At 46.7% G+C, this 25702-nt stretch overlaps 1 protein-coding gene across 6 annotated transcripts in view; it reads left to right on the plus strand.

Annotated features, from left to right (window-relative positions):
* The window catches only part of MED15 (mediator complex subunit 15), an 86729-nt gene that overhangs the window by 34517 nt on the left and 26510 nt on the right, over nt 1–25702 (plus strand). For 5 of the 6 annotated variants that reach the window (XM_025400727.1, XM_025400728.1, XM_025400730.1 and 2 more), the window contains exons 3-5: nt 14083–14134; nt 15789–15818; nt 17566–17778. In XM_025400727.1, coding sequence (XP_025256512.1) covers nt 14083–14134; nt 15789–15818; nt 17566–17778 — 295 coding nt within the window. The remainder of the gene's footprint in view (nt 1–14082; nt 14135–15788; nt 15819–17565; nt 17779–25702) is intronic. The other variant, XM_025400732.1, reaches the window with a different exon arrangement.

Consider the following 25702-nt stretch of genomic DNA (forward strand, 5'->3'; position numbering starts at 1 on the left):
CTCACAACTCCTAGAACATCACTTGGAAACAGTAAGTCCCAAGGCCAGTGCAGGTTCAGGGGAGGGTAAATTACCTCTACCTTTTGATGAGAATAGCAGCCTATAGGCAGGCCATTAATTATTTTGGGAGCACCGTGGAGACTAGCTACCACAGAGACATGCCCAGCACCTTAGGATTAATCCTTCCCTCCCAAAAGAGGCGTCCAGCAGAACAACTGCCCCTTCCTATGACAGCTCTCTCTGCGTTGGCCCCTGAATTAACTGTAGCCTGCACACTGTGCCATAATGATTTTAGTCCATTTCCTTTTATCAAGCCATTTCTAAATCCCAAACTCCAGGAAGAAGCTCTGATTAATTGGAAGACAAATATGTGTAAGAACTATTAGAAATTTCCTACATCGTTTTTACAGGGACAGACATCTTACTTGGATATTGTCTGGTGGCCATCTTTTTACTTACTGCTGAAGCTCCTCATGGAGGCAATGCCAGCTAGTATTGTGAGGACCATCTCAGCAGGTGGACTGTGATAGGACTCTCCAGGTCAGATGGCAGCCCAGGCACACTTGTTACCTGCCCTTGCTGCCTGAGACCCTGTTGGAACAGCTCTGAAGGAATGTAAAAGGTGGGACCCCTGAGCAGGGAATAGGATAGGGAGAAGTAGTTTCTCTGTGTTTCCAGACCCCAAGAGGGTCTGAGAGGTTGTGGCTCATGGAGGAGAAGGATTACTCTCCATTGCAGTCCTGGCAGGCTTCCGAGTCCAGAGGTGCCCATCCCAAAGAAAACCAGGCACTAATGGGCACCTCAGGCTATCTAGCGTATACCCCAGAGCAAGGAAAGCCTTGTGTGTACTTGTCTAAAGGAATTCACCAAATTGTCTGGAGTGAGCTCATACCTTCAGTGTGAGTGTCAGCACCCCAAGTTAAAGCCCTCCTTATCCTGTCATTGCCTGGCTCCAGGTCTCACAGCCAGGCCCCATTTGTGCATTCTACAGTGATGTCTGCCTAGAAGGCCCTGTTCTGCATGCTTCATGCGTGTGAACTCATTTGATCCTTACTCGGTTACAGTGCCACTCTTTCCTGTTTACAGGCAAGGAAACTAAGGCATGCAGATGCTAATTGTTTTGCTCAGGATGTCATTTGGCTAATGTCAGAGCCCACACTCTTAGCCACATCTCTTACTGACTCCCATCTGTCAAGCAAAAGACACCCAAACACCCACTTTAATTCCTTAACACTTTAATTTTTATGGGTGGGACTACTCTCTAAGGAAGACTGAGGGATACAAAAATAGCTATGCCTAGGGGTGGTAGGTGATAGTGATAATGGCATCTCCAAACATTCCAGCCAGCCTCCCGAAGGAAAGTTCAAGAAGATTTGGCACCCATTGAATGAGAAGACAATCAGGGTCCTGGCACCTCTGTATCAGCACTACAGGGGCAGTGCGGACATATATTTACTGGAACTGGATGTATTTCTGGGCATTTGCTTACTTTGCCTGTTAAAAATTAAACTCCTATCACCTATTTTCCACTTCACATAGTACTATGGAAAAGTAGTACATGTTGGCTGGGATGCAGTGGCTCATACCTGTAATTCCAGCACTTTGGGACGCCGAGGCGGGTGGATCAGGAGGTCAGGAGATCGAGACCATCCTGGCCAATATGGCGAAATCCCATCTCTACTAAAAATACAAAAATTAGCCAGGCATGGTGGTGGTGTGCCTGTAATCCCAGCTACTCAGGAGATTGAGGCAGGAGAATTGCCTGAACCCAGGAGGTGAAGGTTGCAGTGAGCCGAGAGCACACCACTGCACTCCAGCCTGGGCAACAGAGTGAGACTCCATCTCAAAAAAAAGAAAAAGAAAAGAAGAGGAGTAGTACATGTCTCTGGTTTGTAGTTTAGAAATGACTAGTACAGAGCTGAACCCTGACTGAGGAGCTAAGGTGAAACTCAGGGACTAGGGAGGCTGAGGGAGCATCAGAACTGGGAAGCCACCTTGGAATTCATCAGAGAGGAGGGTCTAAGTGAACAACAAAACAGCTAGAATCAAGGGGCAAAAAGATAGGCCCAACTGTGTTCCCCAGGAGACCAAGAGAGAACAAAGATGCCAACATGCCTCTGATTAATGAAGATACTTTCCTACCTTCAGCTTTCTTTTTGTTTCGCTTTGTTTTGTTTTGTTTGAGTCAAGGTATTGCTCTGTTGCGCAGGCTGGAGTACAGTGGTGTGATCATGGCTCACTGAAGCCTCAAACTTCTGGGTTCAAGTGCTCTACCCAGCCTCCCGAGTAGCTGGGAGGTATGCACCACTATGCCTGGCTAATTTTTTTAAAACTTTTTTTTTTTTTCCATAAAACATATGATTCAAAGATTGACTATATTTAAAATGTTTTTTGTAGAGACAGGGTCTCACTGTTTTGTCCAGGCTGGTCTTGAACTCCTGTCCTCAAGCAATTCTCCCTCCTCGGCCTCCCAGAGTGCTGGGATTATAGACATGAACCACTGCGCCTGGCTGCTTCAGCCTTTCCGAGGGACCTCACAAGCCTAGGATCAGGCTTTTCATTAAATATGAATACGTCTTCTGCTATACCTATTCATCAAGGACAATTACTGGCCCCAGCATTCAGTGCTTAGTCTTAGAGCTGAGAAAAGCATGGTTTGTACATTAAAAGATGTGGCTGGGTGCAGTTTCAGGAGGTTGAGGTGGGCAGATCACTTGAGGTCAGGAGTTTGAGACCAGCCTGGCCAACATGGTGAAACCCTGTCTCTACTAAAAATATAAAAATTACAAAAATTAGCCAGGTGTGGTATCACACGCCTGTACTCCTAGCTATTTGGGAGGCAGAGGCTTGAACCCAGGAGACAGAGGTTGCAGTTAACTGAGATTGCACCACTGCATTCCAACCTAGGCGCAGAGTGAGAGTCCATCTCAAAAAAGAAAAGAAAAAAAATCGAACAGTTGATGTATTAATTATTGATATGTGCTGGAAAGACGTGAGTTGTGCTGCATGCAGCTGGTTCAGAATGAGGGTCGAGTGTCATCTCTACCGGTAGGCAGTGCTCCTTTGCTCCACTCTATCTAAATGTGTGACCATCAAGACTCCTGCCATACTTAGTAAGACCATACTTAGTAAACCTACTTGTTCATAAACCCTGTTTTAAATTATAATGGTTTGGTTTTCAGTAGCCATATTATGCATATATTAAGGCACTGAGAGCTAAGTACTTTATGAACACCATCTAATTCTTGTGACGTCTCCCCCAGTTTACCTGTGTGGGGCAAGTCAAAGGAATGATGAGGGGAGAGCAAGCTTGTATGCCTCCTTTTTTATTTTTAAATTTAAGCTGGGTCAGGGGTCCACTGACATTTGTTCTATTATTCATTTTATGGTCATCAAAAACGTTTTATATATAAATTTTTTTTTTTTTTTTTTTCCCGAGATGGAGTCTCACTCTGTCGTCCTGGCTGGAGTGCAGTGGCACAATCTCGGCTCACTGCAACCTCCACCTCCTGGGTTCAAGTGATTCTCCTGCCTCAGCCTCCCGAGTAGCTGGGATTAGGCACCTGCCACTACACCCGGCTAATTTTTTGTATTTTTAGTAGAGACGTGGTTTAACCATGTTGGCCAGGATGATCTTGAACTCCTGACCTCGTGATTCGCCCGCCTCGGCCCCTCAAAGCGGTGGAATTACAAGTGTGAGCCACCACGCCCGAACAAAAATAAAATTTTTAAATACATAAACCACAGTAGTTGCTAGGACAACTGGGTAACTACATACAAAATACTGAGGTTGAGCCCCAACTTCACACCCTATACAAAACTTAAAATAAAAAACACCAGCCAGGGATGGTGGCACGTGCCTGTAGTCCTGCCTAATCGACAGGCTGAGGCTGGAGGGTCACTTGAGCCCAGGAGTTTGAGATTACAGTAAGCTGTGATTGTACCAACATGCTGCAGCCTGGGTGACAGAGTGAGACTCTGTCTCTAAAAAACTTCGAAAAATATTAACCCCAAATGGGTCAAAAACCTAAATTTACAAGCTAAAACTGTAAATATCTTAGAAGAAAGCAGAGGCATACATCTTCATGACCTTGGATTAGGCAGTGGTTTCTTAGATATGCCAAAAAAGCACAAGCTACAAAAAACATAGATAAATTTGACTTCATCAGAATTAAAAACCTGTACATCATAGGACATTGTCGAAAGAGGGAAAAACAACCCATGGAATGGGAGAAAGTATTTGCAAATCCCATGTCAGGTAAGGGTTTAATATCCAGAATACATAAAGAACTCCTACAACTCAGCAACACCAAAAAAAAAAAAAAAAAAGCAACTACAAAATAGGCAAAGTACTTGAATAAATGTATCTCCAAAGAAGAGATACAAATGGCCAACAACCACGTGAAAAGAGGCTCCACAGGCTCCACGTCACTAGTCATTAGTGGATTGCAAATAAAAGCCACAATGAGGTGCCACTTCATTTCCATTATAATGATTGTGATTTAAAACACAACAATGATAAGTGTTGGCAAAGATGTAGAGAAAATGGAATTTTCTTTCTTTTTGAGACGGAGTCTTGCTCTGTCACCCAGGCTAGAGTGCAGTGGCACAATCTTGTCTCACTACAGCCTCTGCCTCCCGACTTCCAGTGATTTTCCTGCCTCAGTCTCCTGAGTAGCTGGGACTATAGGCACACACTACCACACTCAGCTAATTTTTTTTTTTTTTTTTTTTTTTTGCAACGGAGTCTCGCTCTGTCACCAGACTGGAGTGCGGTGGCGTAATCTCGGCTCACCGCAACCTCCGCCTCCGAGGTTCAAGCAATTCCCCTGCCTCAGCCTCCCGAGTAGCTGGGACTACAGGCACGCGCCACTATGCCCAGCTAACTTTTGTTAGATGTAGAGATGGGGATTCACCGTGTTGGCCAGAATGATCTTGATCTCTTGACTTCATGATCCACCTGCATAAGCCTCCAAAGTGCTGGGATTACAGGTGTGAGCTGCCACGCCCAGCCAAGGCCCGGCTAATTTTTGTATTTTTAGTAGAGACAGGGTCTCATCCTGTTGGCCATGCTGGTCTCGAACTCCTGACCTCAGGTAGTATACCCATCTTGGCCTCCTCAAAGTGCTGGGACTACAGGGGTGAGCCACCATGCCTGGTGGAGAAATTGGAATTCTCATACATTGCTAGAGAGAATGTGAAATGGTACAGCTGCTGTGAAAAACAGTATGACAGTTCCTAAAAAAATTGAATGTAGAGTTACCATACGACCCAGAAGTTTCACTCCTAGGTATATACCCAAGAGAAAAGAAAGCATGTCCACACAAAAACATATACACAAACATTTATAGCATTATTATAACATAGTAAATAGCTAAAAGTGGAAACAACCCAAATGTCTACCAGCAGATGAATGGATAAACAGAATGTAGAATAGCCATACAGTGGGTATCATGTGGCCACATGAAGGAATGAAGGGCTGATACATGCTACCACATGGATGAAGCTTAAAAACATTATGTGAATGAAATGAAGCAGCCACAAAGGATGACATGCTGCGTTTTTATAAAATGCCCAGAGAATAGGCAGATCTATAGAAATAGTGTATTAGTTTCCCATGGCTGCCATAACAGGTTACCATAAAGTTGGAGGCTCCTGTCTCTTGACTTCTGAGCCCGTGGCTCTGCCCTCACTTTCTTAAAGGGTAGCATGTGTTTGAGGCTGAGTAGTTTTATCAGCCTATTCCTGCTTCTAAAATTTTGGGAGTTCTTTGATTTTGTCTCTTCTGTAAACTTTCTACTCCAAGCTGGCAGTGTTTCTGCTGGTAGAACATTCTCAAAATCCTTGTGGAACTTCTGCATATATGATGGAATTCATAGTATTAGATGAGGTTTCTCCACAGATCTTTCCTAGATAATTTCATCTCTGTTTCCTTACTTCTGCGAGATGATTGAGGGGATTCGTAAGTTCCATGTTTAATCTCTTTGGCACTAGAAAAAAATTGCAAGATATGCCACACCCTTGGCATTCTCTACAGAACACACTTTCCTAACAGTGAATCTCCTAGTTTTAGCATTTTGGTTTATTCCGATCTAAATAGCCTGAGAATTTCCCAAATCATTAAGTGTGGATTCCTTTCTGCCTAACAGTTCTTCCCTCAATTTCTCTCTCTCTCTCTCTTTTTTTTTTTTTTTGTATTTTAAAAATTCTTTTTGTTTATTGTACCCTTAATTTATCTCTTTCATGTTGCTTTTTTTTTTTTTGAGACGGAGTCTCACTCTGTCGCCCAGGCTGGAGTGCAGTAGCGCGATCTCTGCTCATTGCAACCTCTGCCTCCCGGGTTCAAGTGATTCTCCTGCCTCAGCCTCCCAAGTAACTGAGATTACAGGTGCCCACCACCATGCCTGGCTAATATTTGTATTTTTAGTAAAGACGGGATTTCACCATGTTGGCCAGGCTGGTCTTGAACTCCTGACCTCAGGTGATCTGCCTGCCTCAGCCTCCCAAAGTGCTGAGATTACAGGCATAAGTCACTGCGCCCGGACCAAGCTGAGTCTTGAATGCTTTGATTGGAAGTCTGCTCAGCTAAATGTGCAAGCTTATTGCTTATGATTCTGCCTTCCACACAGCTACAGGACACAATCCAGCTAAACTTTTTGCCGTTATATTACAAAGATCACCTTTGCTCTGGTTTCCAGTAACATGTTCCTTGTTTCCTTTGTGCCTTTAGAATCACCTTTAATGTTCATACTTCTACCAACGTTTTGTTTTTGATAGTGTATGTATTCTTGAAGATAACACAGATTTTGTGTATCAAGTTCCTCATTTCCTTTAAGGCAGTCTGGGTGACAGAGTCTTTAACAGCCACATATCTACCCCACAACCTGTTCAAGGAAACCTAGGCCTTTTCTGTCATGCTTCTCATAATTCTACTAGCACCCCTTCATTATTGAGTTACAAAGCCACTGCTACGTTTTTAGGCACCCCACTCCTGGTAACAAAATTTATGTTTCCTGTGGCTGCTATAACAAGTTACTACAAACTTGGTGGCTTAAAAGAACAGAAATTTAGGCCAGACGTGGTGGCTCACACCTATAATCCCAGCACTTTGGGAGGCCAAGGCGGGCAGATCACGAGGTCAGGAGATCGTGCCCATCCTGGCTAACACGGTAAAACCCCATCTCTACTAAAAATACAAAACAACTAGCTGGGGGTGGTGGCAGGCGCCTGGAGTCCCAGCTACTCGGGAGGCTGAGGCAGGAGAATGGCTGAACCTGGGAGGTGGAGTTTGCAGTGAGCCGAGATCGAGCCACTGCACTCCAGCCTGGGTGACAGAGCGAGACTCCATCTGGAAAAAAAAAAACAAAAAAACAAAAAAAAAACAAATTTAATCTCACAGTTTTCAAGGCCAGAAACTCAAAGTCAGTTACCATGGGTAAAAATCACAGTGGCAGCAGGGAGGCAATAGGAGAGGAACCTGTTTCTTGCATCTTTTAGCTTTTGGTCACTGCTGGTACTCCTTGGCTTGTGGCTGTATCACTCCAGTCTTCAAGTCCAGCATCACAAGGTAAATAAATTCTCTCTGTATTCCATCTTCACATCGCCTTCTTTGTGTGTGTGAATTTTCCTTCTGCCTCCCTCGTAGGAGGATACATGCAATTGCACTTAGGGCCCACCTACATAATCCAGGATAGCCCTCCATCTCAAGATGTTTAACTTAATCGCATCTGCAAAGACCCTTTTCTCAAATAAGGCAGCATTTACAGGTTCCAGGGAATAGGACCTGATTTAAGGACTATTATTTAGCCTGCCACAGATAGAAAGTTGATTAGTGATTGCCAAGCGTGCTGTAGGAGAAATGGAGTTTTCATTTGGAGTGATGAAAATGTTCTAAAATTAGGCCGGGCATGGTGGCCCACACCTGTAATGCCAACACTTTGGAGACTGAGGCCAGCGGATCACTTGAGGCCAGGAGTTTGAGACCAGCCTGGACAACATGGTGAAATCCTGCCTCTACTAAAAATGCAAAAATCAGTTGGGGATGATGGCATATACTTGTAGTCCTAGCTACTAGGGAGGGTGAGGCAGGAGAATCACTTGAACCCAGGAAGTGGAGGTTGCAGTGAGCTAAGATGGCGCCACTGCACTCCAGCCTGGGTGACAGAGTGAGACTCCGCCTCAAAAAAAAAAAAAAAGAAAGAAAGAAAATGCTCTAAAATTGATTTTGGTAATGCTGCAGAACTCTGAATGTAGTACCCAAAACCATTGAATGGCATGTTTTAAATGGGTATCTCAGCCAGCCTGTACATATATTTTTAATGGAATGAGTGAAAATGATGGATAACAGGTCTGTTTTTCCTTCGTGGCCAGGTCAGGGCTGTGTGATTTCCTTGGGTGGGGGGCACTGCTGGGGCTGCCTCATCCCTGTTTGGTTTCTGATGGCATGTCCTGTGGGCTGGGGCCAAGGTCCCATGGGGCTACGGATACTATCATGGAAGCACTCTTTCAGGAATTTGATGGTATTTTTAAATCTATTAGGAAAACTCTGAGACATGAAAGCACAGAGGTGTCATATTCCTCTAACCCGGAGTCAGCAGTTGCTGTGGTTTGGTGACTTTTCCCTTGGCTGTCTCTGTGTCTCTCCTGAAGTGTGGAGGGCACATCCCTACCCTCAGGGTTGTATCTCTGCTGAGCATCTCCACACCGGCCTATGCTAGGGCCCCGCCTGACAATCACATGGAGTCACTATTGTCATCAGTGGGAAGGCCTCTTTCAAGTTCCAATGCTTTTTTCCTAATAGTTGGCTTCTTTGAATCAGGATCCAAACGAGGGTCTTTTTTGCCTTCGGGCCCCTCCCAGCCTGGTGAAGGAGCAGCCCAGCTGTCCTGCAGCCCTCCCCATGGGCTCTGATGTCTCCTAAGCTCCTGATTCATCTTGCCTGCCCCCTCCTTCTTATGAACTGGGTGCTAAATCGAAGAGCAGAGAGGATGCCGTGGTCTTTTAGCAAAAATATTTCCGAAGTATTGCCTTAATTTGTATTTCTGGGCATCTTGATATTCCCATAAGACCACAGTTTGGAGGTTTGGAGAGCAACAACAGCCTGACCCTTGTAAAGTTCCTATTATCTTTCCGATGATTTCATCATTTAATTAGGGATTGTAGACTAGTTCTGGCTTTTCTCCCACATTCATTACACGGAGTTTTTTTTTGTCAAGAAAGTCAGCCAGGGCTAGATGATTGTTTGAAACCCTGTGTGTTCAGGACCTCCAGGAATGCTGTTTTTCTGATCTTTCCAGTCTAAGGCATCCCCCCAAGGGCCACAGATGGGTTCTCTGTGAGTGACATTTTGAGCTCAGAGCTGTGTATCTGGGGTGTTCTGGTCCATTGCTGTCATTCATTTTGATGCTTAGATGGTCCCATCCTCATCTAGCAGGAGCTCCTGTGTCTCTTGAGGCCCTCACACAACCTGTTTAGTTTTTCTTAGTCTGCTGGCATTTAGACCCAGATTGGCTGCTCCTCTAGGGAGTGAACCCTGGGGACTTCTGCCGGTAAAGTGGCATTTTGAGCGTGCTATGTGGGTGCTGCTCTGTTCATTGCTTTGGGCCTTTTAGTGAACAGAACTAAGAAAAAACATGTTTTTGAAATAACAGCAACAACAAAACCCCATAATTTTACACTAATATTTCTAATTCAAATTTAACCTTATATATAGGGTTTTTACTTCTTTCATTTTAAACATGTGTCTTTTCTGTTACTATGAATATCTTGGTTTCTAATATTATTAGCATACTTGCTTGCTTTACTTTGAAATCGTTTCAGAATAAACAGTTTATATTACCCCTGATAACAAAAGCTAGACTAAAATTTTAAGATTACCTTGAAGTTCTAATTGCCCTTAAAATGTATCCCTTTTATTGAGAGTGTTTTGCTTTTTGTTTCAGTTTTTTAAAAAGCTTCTCAAAAGATTTCTTTTCCCTATATGACTCTGCCACCAACTTAATATTCAGCTCATTTGTTTTAGTTTATTTGGAATGTTTAGGAATTGTACCTTTTTCTTTTGATTTGCTATACTTTTCATTTTAGAAAAATATTTCAGGTTGGCTACAGTGACTCACACCTGTAATCCCAGCACTTTTGGAGGTTGAGGACTGAGCAAAAGACAAGCCTGGCCAACATGGCAAAACCGTGTCTCTACAAAAAATACAAAAAATTGGCCAGTCGCAGTGACTCACGCCTGTAATCCCAGCACTTTGGGAGGCCAAGGTGGGCGGATCAGAAGGTCAGGAGATCGAGACCATCCTGGCTAACTTGGTGAAACCCCTGTCTCTACTAAAAAATACAAAAAATTAGCTGGGCGTGGTGGCGGGCGCCTGTAGTCCCAGCTGCTTGGGAGGCTGAGACAGGAGAATAACTTGCACCTGGGAGGCGGAGCTTGCAGTGAGCTGAGATCGTGCCACTGCACTCCAGCCTGGGCCACAGAGTGAGACTCTGTCTCAAAAAAAAAATTAGCTGGGTGTGGTGGTGCTTGCATGTGGTCCCAGCTACTCAGGAGACTGAGGTGAGAAGGCTCACTTGAGCCCATGAGGTTGAAACGGCAGTGAGCTGTGATCGTACCACTGCACTGCACTCCAGCCTGGGCAACAGAGTGAGACCCCATCTCAAAATATATATATAGATATATTTTGTTTTTAGAGAAATAAAATTTACTGAGTTGCCCCTGAACTGCTGGCGCAAGCAATCCTCCTACTTTACTTTATCCTTCCAAGTAGCTGGGATTACAGGATTGTGCCATTGTGCCTGGCTTTGATTTGCTTTTTTTGTTTGTTTTGAGACAGAGTTTTCACTCTTGTTGCCCAGGCTGGAGTGCAGTGGTGTGATCTCGGCTCACTGCAACCTCTGCCTCCTGGGTTCAAGCAATTCTCCTGCCTCAGCCTCCCAGGTAGCTAAGATTACAGGCATACGCCACCATGCCTGGCTAATTTTTTTTGTATTTTTAGTAGAGCTAGAGTTTCACCTTGTTGGCCAGGCTGGTCTTGAACTCCTGTCCTCAGGTGATCCTCCTATCTTGGCCTCCAAAAGTACTGGAATTACAGGTGTGAGCCACCGTGCCTGACCTGATTTGGCTTTATTTTCTCAATAGTAAAAGATTTATGTGCTTCTGAAGTGAAAACTCATAACACCGTGGGTTTAGAAAGGGCACATTTCCAGCCCAGTTCCTGATACTTGCTGGTTTGTCGGTTTTCTATTTTGGTGTGTCTTTCCAGTGTTTCTCATGGCAGATTTAAGCAAATATGTGTGTTTGGGTTCCCTAGGTCTTATATAAAAGGTGTATGTCATGCAGTGTATGTGGCATGGAGCGTGTGTTTCTCTCCTTTCTTCTTCCTTGTGTTCACTCCACAATGTGTTGTGAGGCACTTGTGCAAGATTTCCACATGTCAAGCAAATGTGGAAATTCTATGAAGCTTTTAACTTTTTGAGGTGGGGTCTCACTCTGTCGCCCAAGCTGGAGTGTAGTGGAGTGTTCACAGTTCATTGCAGCATTGATCTCTCAGGCTAATGCCTCAGCCTCCCACTCTGGGACCACTGGCATGTGCCACCACACCAGGGTAATGTTTGTTTGTTTGCTTGTTTCTTTGTTCGTTTTGTAGAGATGGTGTCTTACTACGTTGCCCAGGCTGGTCTTAAACTCCTGGCCTCAAGGGACCCTCCTGCCTTGACTTTCCAAAATGTTGGAATAATAGATGTGAGCCTCCACGATTGGCCTCTTTGGAGCTTTTTAACGTTTCTATTTTCTTATCTGTAAACTGGATGTGTTAGTAGTACCTGCCTCTGGGTGGTTGGGAGAAATCAAGGCGATAATGCATGTGAATTGTTAACTCCGGTGCCTGGCGCCATAAAGTGCCAAGTGCTAGCTGTTACTGTCATGATGTTCATTGTTTATGGTTTGTAATACTCAGCCTCAGGTGCAACTGGACACTTATATTTTGATAGCCAGCAGGGGAGCTGGAGCAGATCGTGTGAAGATAAGGGAGGTTCCTGACTCTTTAGCCCTTTTTTCTGCAGCAGCTCTAGGGGAGTTGGTGTGCTTTGGAGCAGAAAGGGGCGTAATAATCTGTCCATCTGGATGGGGTTGGGGGTGGATGGTGAGGAGTCAGGAGTGAAAGAACCCAGCCAGGGGGATCAGAGGCACAGTTTTGGATCCAGGCCTTTCTCTCCCGGAAAGGAGCTGTTGTGGCTGACCTATTGCGTTCGCCCCTGGATATTCCTAGATAAACCCGTGTTTGGGGGAATGTGGGAAATATCATCGCCCACAAGAAAGCTCCTTGGCTGGCAGTGTGACAGCTTCCTGTGCTTGTTTCTCACATCAGGCATCCCCTCCCTCCGCACTCCCCACTAAGCCTCCTCATGCTGGTCTGGTAGTGGAACTGGAGCAGGTTGCAGTGGCTGCCCCCTGCTGTGGGTCAGGAGTGGTGCTGGGCTCTGCAGAGTGACGATGCCTGCCCCCTGCATTCCAGGGGCTGGGCTGGCAGTGGGTCTTGCTCAGCCCTGGTTTTATGCAGAAGAGCTTTGGGGACATGGTCCTGAGCCTTGTTTAAGTGTCTTATGTCTAAGTAGAAGTATCTTGTTGCTTTTGAAACCTACTTCCCCTTGTTTTACCGTTTATGGATGTGGAGAAAACAAATTCATTTGAAGTATTGCAGACCTAAGAAATAGTCCAGGGCCTTAGGAGCTGTGAGATGTCGACCTGGCTGGCCCCGAGGCCCTTCTCCCCTCATACCTGGCCACCTCGCTTCTGTTCCTGAGTGTCCTCAGGTTCCCACACCTCCATTGCCCCCATTCTCATACCACTGTCCTTCAGGGACTGACTGCCTGCGGGCCACATTCACATGCACATCAGCTTTCCTGTCAGGAATAATGGGGACAGCCGGAACCTCCTTGGTGCCCCCTTGTTCTGGCCAGGCCTCGCTGCTTATCCCAGCTTCTCCTCTCTCCTGGGCCTTTCCTCTTCATGTTGTCCTGTGCTAATTTCCCCGAGCCGAAAAAAAGAAATAGGGTAGAGTTTGGAAATAGATGTGGGATGATAAAGATTTCGGAAGTGTCTTTATATTTTTACCCTCACCTGAGACCACTTTTCATCATCCTTCCCTCTGCCCTGCCATCTTATGAGTGTAGTGGATGAACTCTTAGTGTCACAGTGACTCAGGAGGAAGGTTGGGTGAGCAGGGCAGGGAGCCGGGGCTTTGCCCCTTCCAGGCTTCCCTGCCAGAAGGATGGGCACTTCAGCAGAGGGCAAGGATGCTTCTCTGAAATAAGACTTTACCTCAGACATCCCTGTATTGACCACAAGACCAACTCACAGCAGTGATTTCCCTGAAACACCTGCAAGTAAGTGTCCTTGGGGCCAAAGAGGACAATGGGTGGGAGGCAGGCCCTGCCAGGCAATCCCAGAAACACAGCAGCCTGCACATAGCGGGCCTTAGCAGCCAGCAGCCTTCACCTCACCTGAGAGTGGGCTTCACCCTCTCCCTTGCCCTTGCATAAATGCAGATGAACACAGATTCTCCCGGAAAGCACAGCCAAGGGAGTGCCATCCAGATTTGCAGCAGGTACTGCGTCATCAGTGAAAAGGCAGCAACAGGCTGGGCTGAGAAACGAAAGCCCTTCCGTACACATAGTGCAAAGACACAGCGGCCCACCCACGGCTGCCTCTGACAGGCCTTGTGCCCTCAGGCTAGTGCCTCATCCCCCCAACCTGCCTGTCCCCTTTGTGACAAAAAGACTGCACTCAAGATGGCTCACAGCTCTCTCAGCTGAGTGCCTTTCCATCAGGGGAGAGGAGTGGCCATTGGAGGCTCTCTGTCCCCTTCTTGTTTCTTTGTGCCTGTTATTGGCCCGCCTAGCTAAGCACTGACGGCTCCCTTCCGAGAGGCGGATTCCAGAAGAGGCCGAGTGTCTGAGTCTGCCTTGCAGAATGGGCTTCGGGCTTCAGCTCGGCGCCAGCAGGCGAGGGGGCGGGAAGGGGGAGTCCGATGACTGCGCTTCTTCATTTGGGATTAAACTGCTTCCTGTTTTTACTTTTAGGACGAATACCTTTCTCTCGTGGCCAGGCTCATTATCCATTTTCGAGACATTCGTAAGTAAGATTTCACATTTCTGGGTTGTTGAGATCTCTGTGAGAGGCCAGCCCTGACGCTGCCTCAGCAGAGCTTTCTGGGCAGGCCGTGGTGCCTGAGTCAGAAGGTCTGTGTCACCTCACTTCCTTTTGGGAAGTTCTTCACTGCCTTGCATTTGATTCCAGATCCCCCATCCTCCCAGAGCCTTGGCCTCAAAAATGCTGATTCTAGCATCATGGAAATGCTGTCCTCAAAGTGGTCTAAACGGGGTTGCTGTTTCACTGCTCACTTAATCTCCCTTTTCCTAGGGCTGTTGTTTTTACTTCTGGGAAGTTCTGTTTACCCTGGAACAGAAACTCTTCTTCCCTAAAAGTTGATTTTATTGACCCCTGGAGGCCAGAGACACTTAGGCATATGTTCCCTCCAGATTGGAAGCTTCTGAGGAGGACCTCCTGAGTCTGCACCCTGGCTCCCTGCTGTGTTGAGGGCCCCCGTGTTTACCTCACGTTGTGCCTCCTCTGATTCAGAGGACCCAGTGTGGTTCTATCAACCAGGCAGTGGCCCCAGCTCTGCAGAAGTGAGTTGTCATTACATCCTAGGGCCCGGGTCTTGGTGCTTGTGTGTGTTACTTGGAAGTATGTGGACACCAAGTGTTCCTGGATGGCCACAGCCTGTGAAGGAAACTGGGGCCAGCAGCTGCTCTGTGTTTTCAGCCAACGATGGCTCCTGCCCACTGCCGCTGCGTAACCACCAGAGGCAGGCTTCTCTTGACATAGGCCTGTCCATGGAGCACGTGTTTGGCGAGTCCTATTGCTATTCCCCTGTGGGTTAGGGACAGGCAGCTGTACCTTCAGTGTGTGTTGTTAGGGCAAAGGGAGACACTGAGCACCCCAGAGCCTGGTAGGTTTTGCTTCTTTCCATACTAACTTTTTACCAGAATGGCCAGCAAGGTGAACTTCACTTTCTCTGTGGTGTTGGGAGGGTGCTGGGATGTGTAAGAGGAGAAGGAATAGCCCAGATGATCTGGCCCAGATGCGCTGGCAGACTCCCCATGTTCTGCTTTCAGGGACAGTGTCCCACCTGGTGCACACAGTCCTGTGGGGCTTATGGGGTCATGGGGAGCAGCCAAGCAGGAGGCTCAGGGCCCCATGGCTGCTACAGAAGTTCTCCACTGGGTACTGGGGTCAGCTGGACTGGCTTCCAGCTGGCCGTGGACAGCCTCAGTTTCCTCATCTAGGTAACAGAGACACTGCCTCACCAGAGCAGACTGCAAAGGGAGGCAGTGTCAAGTCTCAGCACCACTCCAGCCCTGCCGTGGGTTCCTGTAGTGTTCTTGTTACTTGTTTTCTTAGGGCTGAGCTGAGACTCTGGACCTGGAAAAAAGGAAAGCCAGAGTAGGCCCAGAGTCCCCAACCCCAGAGTGCTTCAGCCTTGGGGGCAGCTCCCTAAGGCCCCAAGTTGACCCTGGAGCTACTCTGCACCCTCTGCTCCCAGGTCCCTTGTGGGGTCAGCGCTGCCAAGAGTGGAAACACTTCCCCTGGTAGCGGGCAGTACTAGGAGCTCCGTGGGGATTGAGGCTTGGGCAAATGCCTACAGAACTGACCTACCCATGGAAATATGTGGTTATATAAAACTTTGTTTACTTTGGTTTTTTTCGTTTGTGTTTTCATATAGATAACAAGAAATCTCAAGCTTCCGTCAGTGGTAAGAGTTTTCCCTTTTGAGTTAAAGTTTCTCCCAACTTTGGATTTGAGGTGACAAGAATGACATAGTGCATGCCTCATGTGCCTGGATTAACCTGTCAGTAGAGGAGAATACTTGCGGAGAGAGCTGTGGAGGGAGGAGGCTGACCAGCTGTGCTCCGACCTCTCCAGCCTTCGTCTTCCTGCAGACTGTGAAGTCACATGATCCTCCCCATCCCGTTTCATACAAATGCTGCCTTTGCCCAGCAAAAAGATAAACACTCACAAAGCTATTAAGACATTATCCAAAAGTGTTGAGCTCTGTTGTAGAGAATTATTATGCTGTTTTCAGTGTAATAATATGTAGCAGCATTTTAAGTTACAAAGTTTCTTTGTAAATTTAGAAATCTGGCTGGGTGCTGCGGCTCATGCCTGTAATCCCAACACTTTGGGAGGCTGAGGCAGGCAGATCACTTGAGGTCAGGAGTTCGAGACCAGCCTGGCCAACGTGGTAAAACTCCGTCTCTACTAAAAATACAAAAATTAGCCGGGTGTGGTGGCACGCATTGTAGTCCCAACTACTTGGGAGGCTGAGGCATGAGAATCGCTTGAACCTAGGAGGCGGAGGTTGTAGTGAGCTGAGATTGTACCGCTGCGCTCCAACCTGGGTGACAGAGTGAGACTCCATCTCAAAAAAAAAAAAAAAAAAAAAAAGTTTAGAAATCCATATTTTTAAATTTCAGGGTTTATCACATAAGGGGAATTCTGTCAACTCAGCCTTGGTCTCTGCTGACTATGCTATGAGGGAAGGGGTTTAACAGATCCAGGCTGGCCAACTGCATTCTGCCATTGGGAAGGGAGTGCACTGGCCTCACAGGCTGCACACCACTGTCTGCCCTGCCCTAGACAGTAGAGCTGTACATGCCAGCTGTCTCTGCCCGTGTGGGTCTCACCTCTTAGCCAGGACAGGGATTCTTGGCCAGCTGGGCTGAGCAGCAGCAAGGGCATGTGGCCAGAACATCTGGGCCCCTTGGCATTGGAGCATGGGGTCCTGGGCACCACCCAGTTGTGTGACATGATGGTCCTGCCAGGCCATATCTGTCTGTGGGTAGCTGTTTGCTATTAAGTCCACACTGTTGTGACAATGGCATCCTTGTCCTTTGTTGTGGCACTGCTCACTGAGCTGCTGACCTGGTGGGCTTGGCACATTTCTCCTCGGTGCTCTGTGGAGCCCTCCTCTGCACCCCTCAGCTGTTCTGGCGTGGTGGCCCTGCACACAGGGGCCCAGGCTGAGTTGGACTGTGCAACAGTAGGAGTGGAGCTCTGTGTGCCTGTGGACTTGTGCCCTCCCTGGGAGAGCATCCCCTGGCCACTGTGTTTCTGCTTGCTCAGAAGGGCCCATCGTGCTTTGTGTGCTCACCCAGCAGGAGGGCTGGACAGCCAGGAGAGGTGGGGGTAGCCACCTGCCCTCAAGGCCTCAGCCCATCTTTAGTGCACCTGCAGACATCAGAGAGGTCATTTGTCCCTTAACATTAGGACCCTGGACCAGGCCAGGCTAGAGATATGGGTCGTGCAATGACCAACACACCTGGCATCCTACCCACTCATATTTGGGAGTCTCCAGGAGCCTAGTCTCTTACTGCTTGGGGCTGTGAGGGGATTGAGCCTGTAGGTAGGAGAGATCTATGCTCTGTGAGCCTTATGCCATTTGAGCCATGGTCAGTCCGTTAGTCCCTTTCCTGAGAAGCTCTGCCCTTGTGTTCCCACAGATCCTATGAATGCACTCCAGAGCCTGACTGGCGGACCCGCCGCGGGAGCCGCCGGAATTGGCATGCCTCCTCGGGGCCCGGGACAGTCTCTGGGCGGGATGGGTAGCCTTGGTGCCATGGGACAACCAATGTCCCTCTCAGGGCAGCCGCCTCCTGGGACCTCGGGGATGGCCCCTCACAGCATGGCTGTCGTGTCTACGGCAACTCCACAGAGTGAGTACCACGCTTCCTGGAGGATTTGCCACTTTCCTTGCAAACGATAACACATTTTATTCCTGTGCTTATGATGGTATCAAGAAAAGCATGGAGAAGCTCCAAATCACTTTTTTTTTTTTTTTTTTTTTTTTAAATCTTTGTTGTATGTGGCTTCCAATCTTCTTTGAGCTCCCAGAAGGGTTAAGTGATCCTGGACCCTCCTCCTAGCCCTGGGCAGGAGGGTGGGGATGGCCGGAGACTCCAGCCAAAGGTTTGTGTTTTGTGGCTGAGATAGATACAGTGTGTTTCAGGGGGTTCTCAGCCACGAGGCAGGGCTGAGTGCCAGCACCCACAACTCCACTGTCTGCCCGAGCTCTGGGCACCATCTCTTCTAGTGGTGCCCTTGCCACTTGGTCACCCTGGGTGTGGCTTGCAGCCGTATTATCTTCTGACTTCCTTTCTGTGAAGGAGACTCTATGTCCTCTCCACACGGCTGCCCTGGTGGGGAACTGGGCTGTGATCAGGTGTTACAGGTGAACCAAAGCTGCTCTCAAGGGGAGGTAAAGAACTTCCCTCTTCTTTCCAGGACTGTCTTTTGAGATGGGGTCTTGCTCTGTGGGCCACGCTGGAGTGCAGTGGCACAATCACGGCTCACTGCAGCCTCGACATCCTGGGCTCAGGTGACCCTCACACCACAGCCTCCCAAGTAGCTGGGACTACAGGCTCACAGCACCGCGCCCGGCTAATATTTTGTATTTTATGTGGAGATGGGACTTCACCATGTTGCCCAGGCTTGTCTTGAACTCCTGGGCTCAAGTGATCGCCCACCTTGGCCTCCCAAAGTGTTGGGATTACAGGCGTGAACCACCACGCCCACCCTCAGGACCTATGTTGATGTATCTTCGAGTCCCATCAACATTTCTTGGAGTGTGCTGTGCCCACTGCAAAGTCCTTTAGTGTTTTTTTCCCTTTCATATAACTTTTTATTTTTAAAATAGTTTAGGAGTCACAGGAAGTTGTAGAATAGCACAGAGAGTTCCCACATGCCCTCTACCCAGCTCTCCCCAGTAACAATATCTTACACAGAACATGGTCAAAACCAAGAAATTAATGTTGAGGCAGTGTAATCACCTCAGTTAGAGACTTAACTTGGACTTCATTTTTTTTTTTTTTTTTATTTTGAGACAGAGTTTCACTCTTGTTGCCCAGGCTGGAGTGAAGTGGCGTGATCTCAGCTCACTGCAACTTCTGCCTCCTGGGTTCAAGCAATTCTCTTGCCTCAACCTCCTGACTACCTGGGACTACTGGTGCCTGCCACCATGCCCAGCTAATTTTGTATTTTTAGTAGAGATGGGGTTTCACCATGTTGGCCAGGCTGGTCTCAAACTGCTGACCTCAAGTGATCCTCCCTCCTGAGCCTCCCAAAGTGCTGGGATTACAGGCGTGAGCCATCATGCCCAGCCAACTTCATCAGTTTTTTACACTCATTCTTGGGCTGCATATATGTGTATGTGTAGGTCTGTGAGATTTTACCACATGTCAAATCAAGTAGCCATCACCACAATTGGCATGCAGAGCCGTTCCATTACCACCAACCAGCTCTCTTGTGTTATCTTTCAGAGCTCACACCCTCCCTCCAGCCCTAAGCCCTGACAATTGCTGATCTGTCGTGTGTCTCTGTAGTTCTGTCCTTTTGTGAATGTTGTATAAATGGATTCATACCATATGTGACTTTTTGAGATTGGCTTTTTAAATTCAGTCTGAGATCTTTGAGATCCACCCAGGTTTTATCAGTAGTTCATTCCTTTTCATCACTAAGTAATATTCCATGGAACGGATTTTCCACAGTTTATTCATTCACCCATGAAGGACATTGGGTTGTTTCCTGCTTTTGGCTACTATTATGCAAACAAAGCTGCTGTGGATATCTGTGTACAGGCTTTGGTGCTTCAGTGTATTTTTATCACACATCCCTCATGATAACCCTATGAAGAGGGCAGCATCACCCCCTCTGCTTTGTCCAGCTGCTAATGAGAGCTGGAGTCACACCCCAGGCCAAGAGCCGGGATCAAAGCTGCTGCCTGACACCATCCTCATGCTCCTACCCCATCCTGTGTCAGGTTTCCTATTCTTTGAGGCCATAGGCATGCTCATTTCTACCCACTCCTGCTCTGGAGTCTTCCTCCATCCCGAGCCACCTTCCCTTCTCATACCTTAATTCTCCTCTTACTTCGTGTCGTCTAACTCTCAGTACATGCTGGTTTCCTCGTCCTAGAACAATCTGCTTGGTTCTTCGTCCCAAGCTCTCATCACCTCACTCTTCTTAGCACATCAGATATGTACGCCAGCTGGGTTTAGGGAGGACCCACAGAAGTACTGGCTCAAGTTCCTTGTCATGTTCTACTCTTGTGTACTGGGTGCATTTTTTTTTTTATCATGAGCTTATATTTTATAATAAATTGTTTTTAAATGTATTTGAGTTTAGAATGCTCACATGAGTTGCCTTGTCATCCCACTCCAGAGACTTTGTCTTAAACCAGTTTTGTCAGAAGTTCAGTGGTGAAGCTTGATATCCTGCCCTTACCCTCCCCTAAAAACAGGATGACCTTGGCCCACATCCTGTTTTTAGCTTCCAAGGGGCCTGGTCTTCTGTGTGTGGCACTAGTTGAAAGTTACAGTGGGGGCCAGGCACGGTGACTCATGCCTGTAATCCCAACACTGGGAGGCCAAGGTGGGCGGATCGCGAGGTCAGGAGATCAAGACCATCCTGGCTAACATGGTGAGACCCCATATCTACTAAAAATACAAAAAATCATCCGGGCATGGTGGCGGGCGCCTGTAGTCCCAGATACTCGGGAGACTGAGGCAGGAGAATGGCGTGAACCTGGGAGGCGGAGCTTGCAGTGAGCCGAGATCGCACCACTACACTCCAGCCTGGGCAACAGAGGGAAACTCCATCTCAAAAGAAAAAAAAAAAAGTTACAGTGGATTCTGTACTTCAGGATCTTGTTACCACCTTTGTCAGAGACCATATCTCCCTGCCCTTTACCACTTGCCTCCCTGGTCTCCCTGAAACTAGTGGTGTTGCCTGATGGGCATTTAATATCCCTTCCTGATACCTTTCCCAAAGACTACTGCATGATTAAGGCCCTTTCAGATCTTCATCTGGTGCCACCAAGAGGGCAGAGCCTGGGGCAGAGGTTTTGCCAGGGACTCTCATAGGGTAGGCCAGGGGACATTGTGGTAGTTTTCAGGTGACCCAGGTTAGTCTGAAAAGGCTGAAACTGCTGGTTGTTCCTATGGCTGGGGCTGCAGTACAGAGTTGGAAGCAAAGCTTTTCACGCTGTGCATTCCTGTTTCTCAATGAGTTTTATATCACGTGCATGTGAAGCTGACTTTAAAAATAATTTCTGCTGCCAGCTGTGTGACGGACTGGGTGCTGAGGACATGTCCTCCTCCTGGATAACTAGGTCCTGGTTAGGGTGCACTTTGGATTGCTGGCCTGCAGCAGTTGGGGAGGCTTTGTCCTCCTGAGCCTCGGCTGCTACAGGGTGGGGGAAAGTAAGCTTGGGATTCCTCTAGTCAGCCAGGGTTTGTGCTGGGTCCTGTGGTCACCCCCCAGGTCTCCCAGAAGCAGGTGCAGATTGGAGGAACATGTCCCCAGTGTAAGACCTGTGACAGTTGTTCATTAAGGTCAAGCAATCAGCATACAGAGATCACCAGCCATGAAGGGAAGGAGAGACACCATGAAGGCGAACAGAAATAATAGACACATGTAGGCATGCCCAGTGACCACACATTCAGGAACTGTTAGATATGGGCCATGGGGTATATAAAGAAATAAAGTGGAGAGCCGGGCACAGTGGCACATAACTACACTCCTGGCTACTCGGAAGGCTAAGGCAGGAGGATTTGCTTGAGGCCAGGAGTTTGAGGCTATGGTGAACTATGATTTCACTACTGTACTCCAGCCTGGGGGATAGAGCGAGACACCATCTCTGAAAAAATAGAAAACAAAAAAGAAAAGAAAAAGCAGAAATTCAAATGAAAAAGCATCATCAGGAGCGATGAAGCAGATTTGAAATGGAACCAAATGAAAGCTGTAGAAATTAGCAGTATAATTTTTGAACAAAGGAAGTGGATGGATAAACAGCACATTAGATACAGCTGAAGAAAGAATTTGTGTAATAGAAGCTGCATTTGAAGAAATTACCTAGAATGTAGCACAGAGAAGAGCACATGGAAAATATGAAAGCAAGGGTAAGAAATGAGGATAAGATCAGAAATTTGAATTGGCATCCAAGCAAAGCCCCAAAAGGATCAAATGGAGAGAATGGAAGAAAACAATATGTGAGGGGATAACTACTGAGAAAAGCCCATCTGGCCCCAACCTAGTTAGCCATCTCATTTGATGTGAGACTGCGGAGCACCAAAGGCCAGAGGAATATCTTAGAAATAGTCAGTTCCTGCAAAGGAGCAAGGAGTACACTCAGCAGTGGAGTCAGAAAGATAATAGAATATTGTTAAAGCACTGAGAATAGAGCTGCCAGTCACATTTGTATGCCAGCAAGACTCAAGGATGTGGAAAGCAAGCCATTTTTAGATAAACCTAGCCTTAGAAACTTTCAGTAAAAGATTTTCTAAAGGATATATCCTTTTTTCTCCTTTTTCCAATAAGCCTTTTGCACTCTTAGATATATTCTTTTGTTTATCCTCTCCTCTTCCCTCTCATGTGATGCAAGGTATAAAATGGGAAAAGAAACGTTGAGCGTAGGTGATAGTAAATGTGTGTAAATCTAAACCAGTGATTCTCACCCTGGGTGATGTTCCACCACAGGGGATATTTGACAATGTCCGGAGACATTTTGGGATGTCACTACTGTGGGGGTGCTGCTGGTGCATAATGGGTGGAAGTCAGAGATGCTGCTAACCATCTTACAAATACGGGCCAGCACCCCACAACATAGAATCATCTGGGTCAAGTGTCAGTAGTGTAGCGAAAAGGTTGAAAATCCCTGGTGTAAATAAAAATTTACCTCTGTAAAATAGAACAGTCAAGCTAACTTCCATACAGACTTGCCACATTCCAAGCACTATTTTATTTATTTTATTTTATTGTTATTTTTTTTTTGAGATGGAATCTCACTCTGTCACCATACTGGAGTGCAATGGCACAATCTCAGCCCACTGCAACCTCCACTTCCTAGGTTCAAGCAATTCTCCTGCCTCAGCCTCCCAATTAGCTGGGACAACAGGCTTGCGCCACCACGCCCAGCTAATTTTTGTATTTTTAGTAGAGACAGGGTTTCACCATGTTGGCCAGTTGGTCTCGGTCTCCTGACCTCATGATCTGCCCACCTTGGCATCCCAAAGTGCTGGGATTACAGGCGTGAGCCACCGTGCCCGGCCTATTATTATTATTATTTATAGACCTAGGGTCTCCTCATGTTGCCCAGGCTGGTCTTGAATTTCTGGGCTCAGGCGATCTGCTGCCTCGGCTGTGCAAAGTGCTGAGATTATGGGCATGAGCCACAGCACCCAACCCCAGGCACTATTTTGAGTGTTTTACTTACATAATAGATTATTTAATTCTTAGTCCAGTGTGTGGAGTGGATACTATTATTGTGTTTTCTAACAGGGAAAACTGAGGCAATGAGCAGTGACAGAGTTGAGGTTTTGAGTCCAGGCAGCCTCGCTCAGAGGCTGTATCCCTAGCCTCACATCCATCCAGCCTCTTTTTTTTTTTTTTTTTTTTTTTTGAGACGGAGTCTCGCTCTGTTGCCCAGGCTGGAGTGCAGTGGCCGGATCTCAGCTCACTGCAAGCTCCGCCTCCCGGGTTTACGCCATTCTCCTGCCTCAGCCTCCCGAATGGCTGGGACTACAGGCGCCCGCCACCTCGCCCGGCTAGTTTTTTTTTTGTATTTTTAGTAGAGACGGGGTTTCACCATGTTAGCCAGGATGGTCTCAATCTCCTGACCTTGTGATCCGCCCGTCTCGGCCTCCCAAAGTGCTGGGATTACAGGCTTGAGCCACCGCGCCCGGCCCATCCAGCCTCTTAATAGAATGTCTGCTGTGAAGAGTTAAGATCAACAAAATATGATATAAATGAAAGTCAGCAGGGAGATAGAGTGTGAATATCGGTTCTGTCATGTACATATAAAACCTACTTTAAAAAGTAGTGAATTTGGGAAATGCTAAAATATTGATAAGGTTTATATTTTAAGTTAAATATACATGATAAAATTGAAAACTTACTGCTAAAACAATGGAAATAATTCATAAAATTTAAAATCAGTAGAAAAAATAGGATAAGGCAGAAATCCAGATAATACAAAGTTCAGTCCAGTCATCTAGCAAAAATGCAATCAAAAAATACAAAGCTTAGAAAAGGAAAGACAAAGGCCTGGTGCGGTGACTCACGCCTGTAATCCCAGCACTTTAGGAAACTGAGTCAGGCAGATCACGAAGTCAGGAGATTGAGACGATCCTGGCCAACATGGTGAAAACCTGTCTCTCCTAAAAATACGAAAAATTAGCTGGACATGGTGGTGCATGCCTGTAATCCCAGCTACTTGGGAGGCTGAGGCAGGAGAATCGCTAGAACCCAGGAGGCGGAGGTCGCAGTGAACCGAGATCACACCACTGCACTCCAGTCTGGAGACAGAATGAGACTCCATCTCAAAAAAAAAAAAAGAGAAAAGGAAAGACAAATATTAATAGAAATAAGTTTAAAAATATAAGTAATCATAATAAATGTGAGTGGACTAAACTTTTCTGCTGAAAGATAGGAAATGTGAGAACAAATGGAAATGAAACAGCACAGTTGTTTTATTGTTAGAAGAAACACACACCTACAATATAACATGTGAAAGGATTGTAAGTAAAACACTCAAAATTTTATTTTTAAATAAAAGATGAAGAAAGGCCGAGTGCAGTGGCTCACATCTGTAATCCCAACACTTTGGGAAGCTGAGGTGGGAGGATCACTTGAGCCCAGGAGTTCAAGACCAACCTCGGCAAAATAGGAGACCCATTTCTACATAAAATTTAAAAATTACCTGTAGGTACACTTGAGATGCTGAGGTAAGAGGATCGCTTGACCCTGGGTGGTCAAGGCTGCAGTGAGCCATGACTGCACTATTGCACTCCAGCCTGAGCTGCAGTGAGACCCTATCTCAATCAGTCAGTCAATAAAATTGGCTGGGTGTGGTGGTACACACCTGTAGTCCCATCTGCTTGTGAGGCTGAGGTGGGAGGATGACTTGCTTGAGCCCAGAACGCCGAGGCTGCAATGAGCCATGATGGAGACACTGCATTCCAGCCTGGATGACAGAGTGAAATCAAAAAAGAAACAAACAAACAAACAAAAAGATGAAGAAAGATGTATTAGGTAATTACTTCAATTACATCTCTTTGTTATTGATAAACAGACCAAAAATTCATTTACAGAAAATTTGAACAATGTAATGAACAACTTAATATAAGCATATGATGGAACAATATGTTTCTAAAAATCATAAAGCAAGCTTCAACACATTTCAGAAAATGTAAAAGTATTGTCATACTTTTTGTCGTTGTTGTTGTTGTTTTGAGACAGAGTCTCACTCTGTCACCCAGGCTGGAGTGCAGTGGTGCAATCTTGGCTCACTGCAACCTCTGCCTCCTGGGTTCAAGCAGTTCTCTTGCCTCAGCCTCCCAAGTAGCTGGGATTACAGGCGCGTGCCACCATGCCCACTAATTTTTGTATTTTTAGTAGAGATGGGGTTTCACCATGTTGGACAAGCTGGTCTCAAACTCCTGACCTCAAATGATCCTCCTGAGCCTCCCAAAGTGCTGGGATTACAGGTGTGAGCCACTGCGCCCAGCCGGTCATGCATGTTTTATGAATGTCAGAGTTAGAAATCTGTTACAAAATAAATTTTAAAAGTTTTACACGTGGCCA

This window comes from Theropithecus gelada, chromosome 10, assembly GCF_003255815.1.
Source record: "Theropithecus gelada isolate Dixy chromosome 10, Tgel_1.0, whole genome shotgun sequence".
NCBI lineage: Eukaryota > Metazoa > Chordata > Mammalia > Primates > Cercopithecidae > Theropithecus > Theropithecus gelada.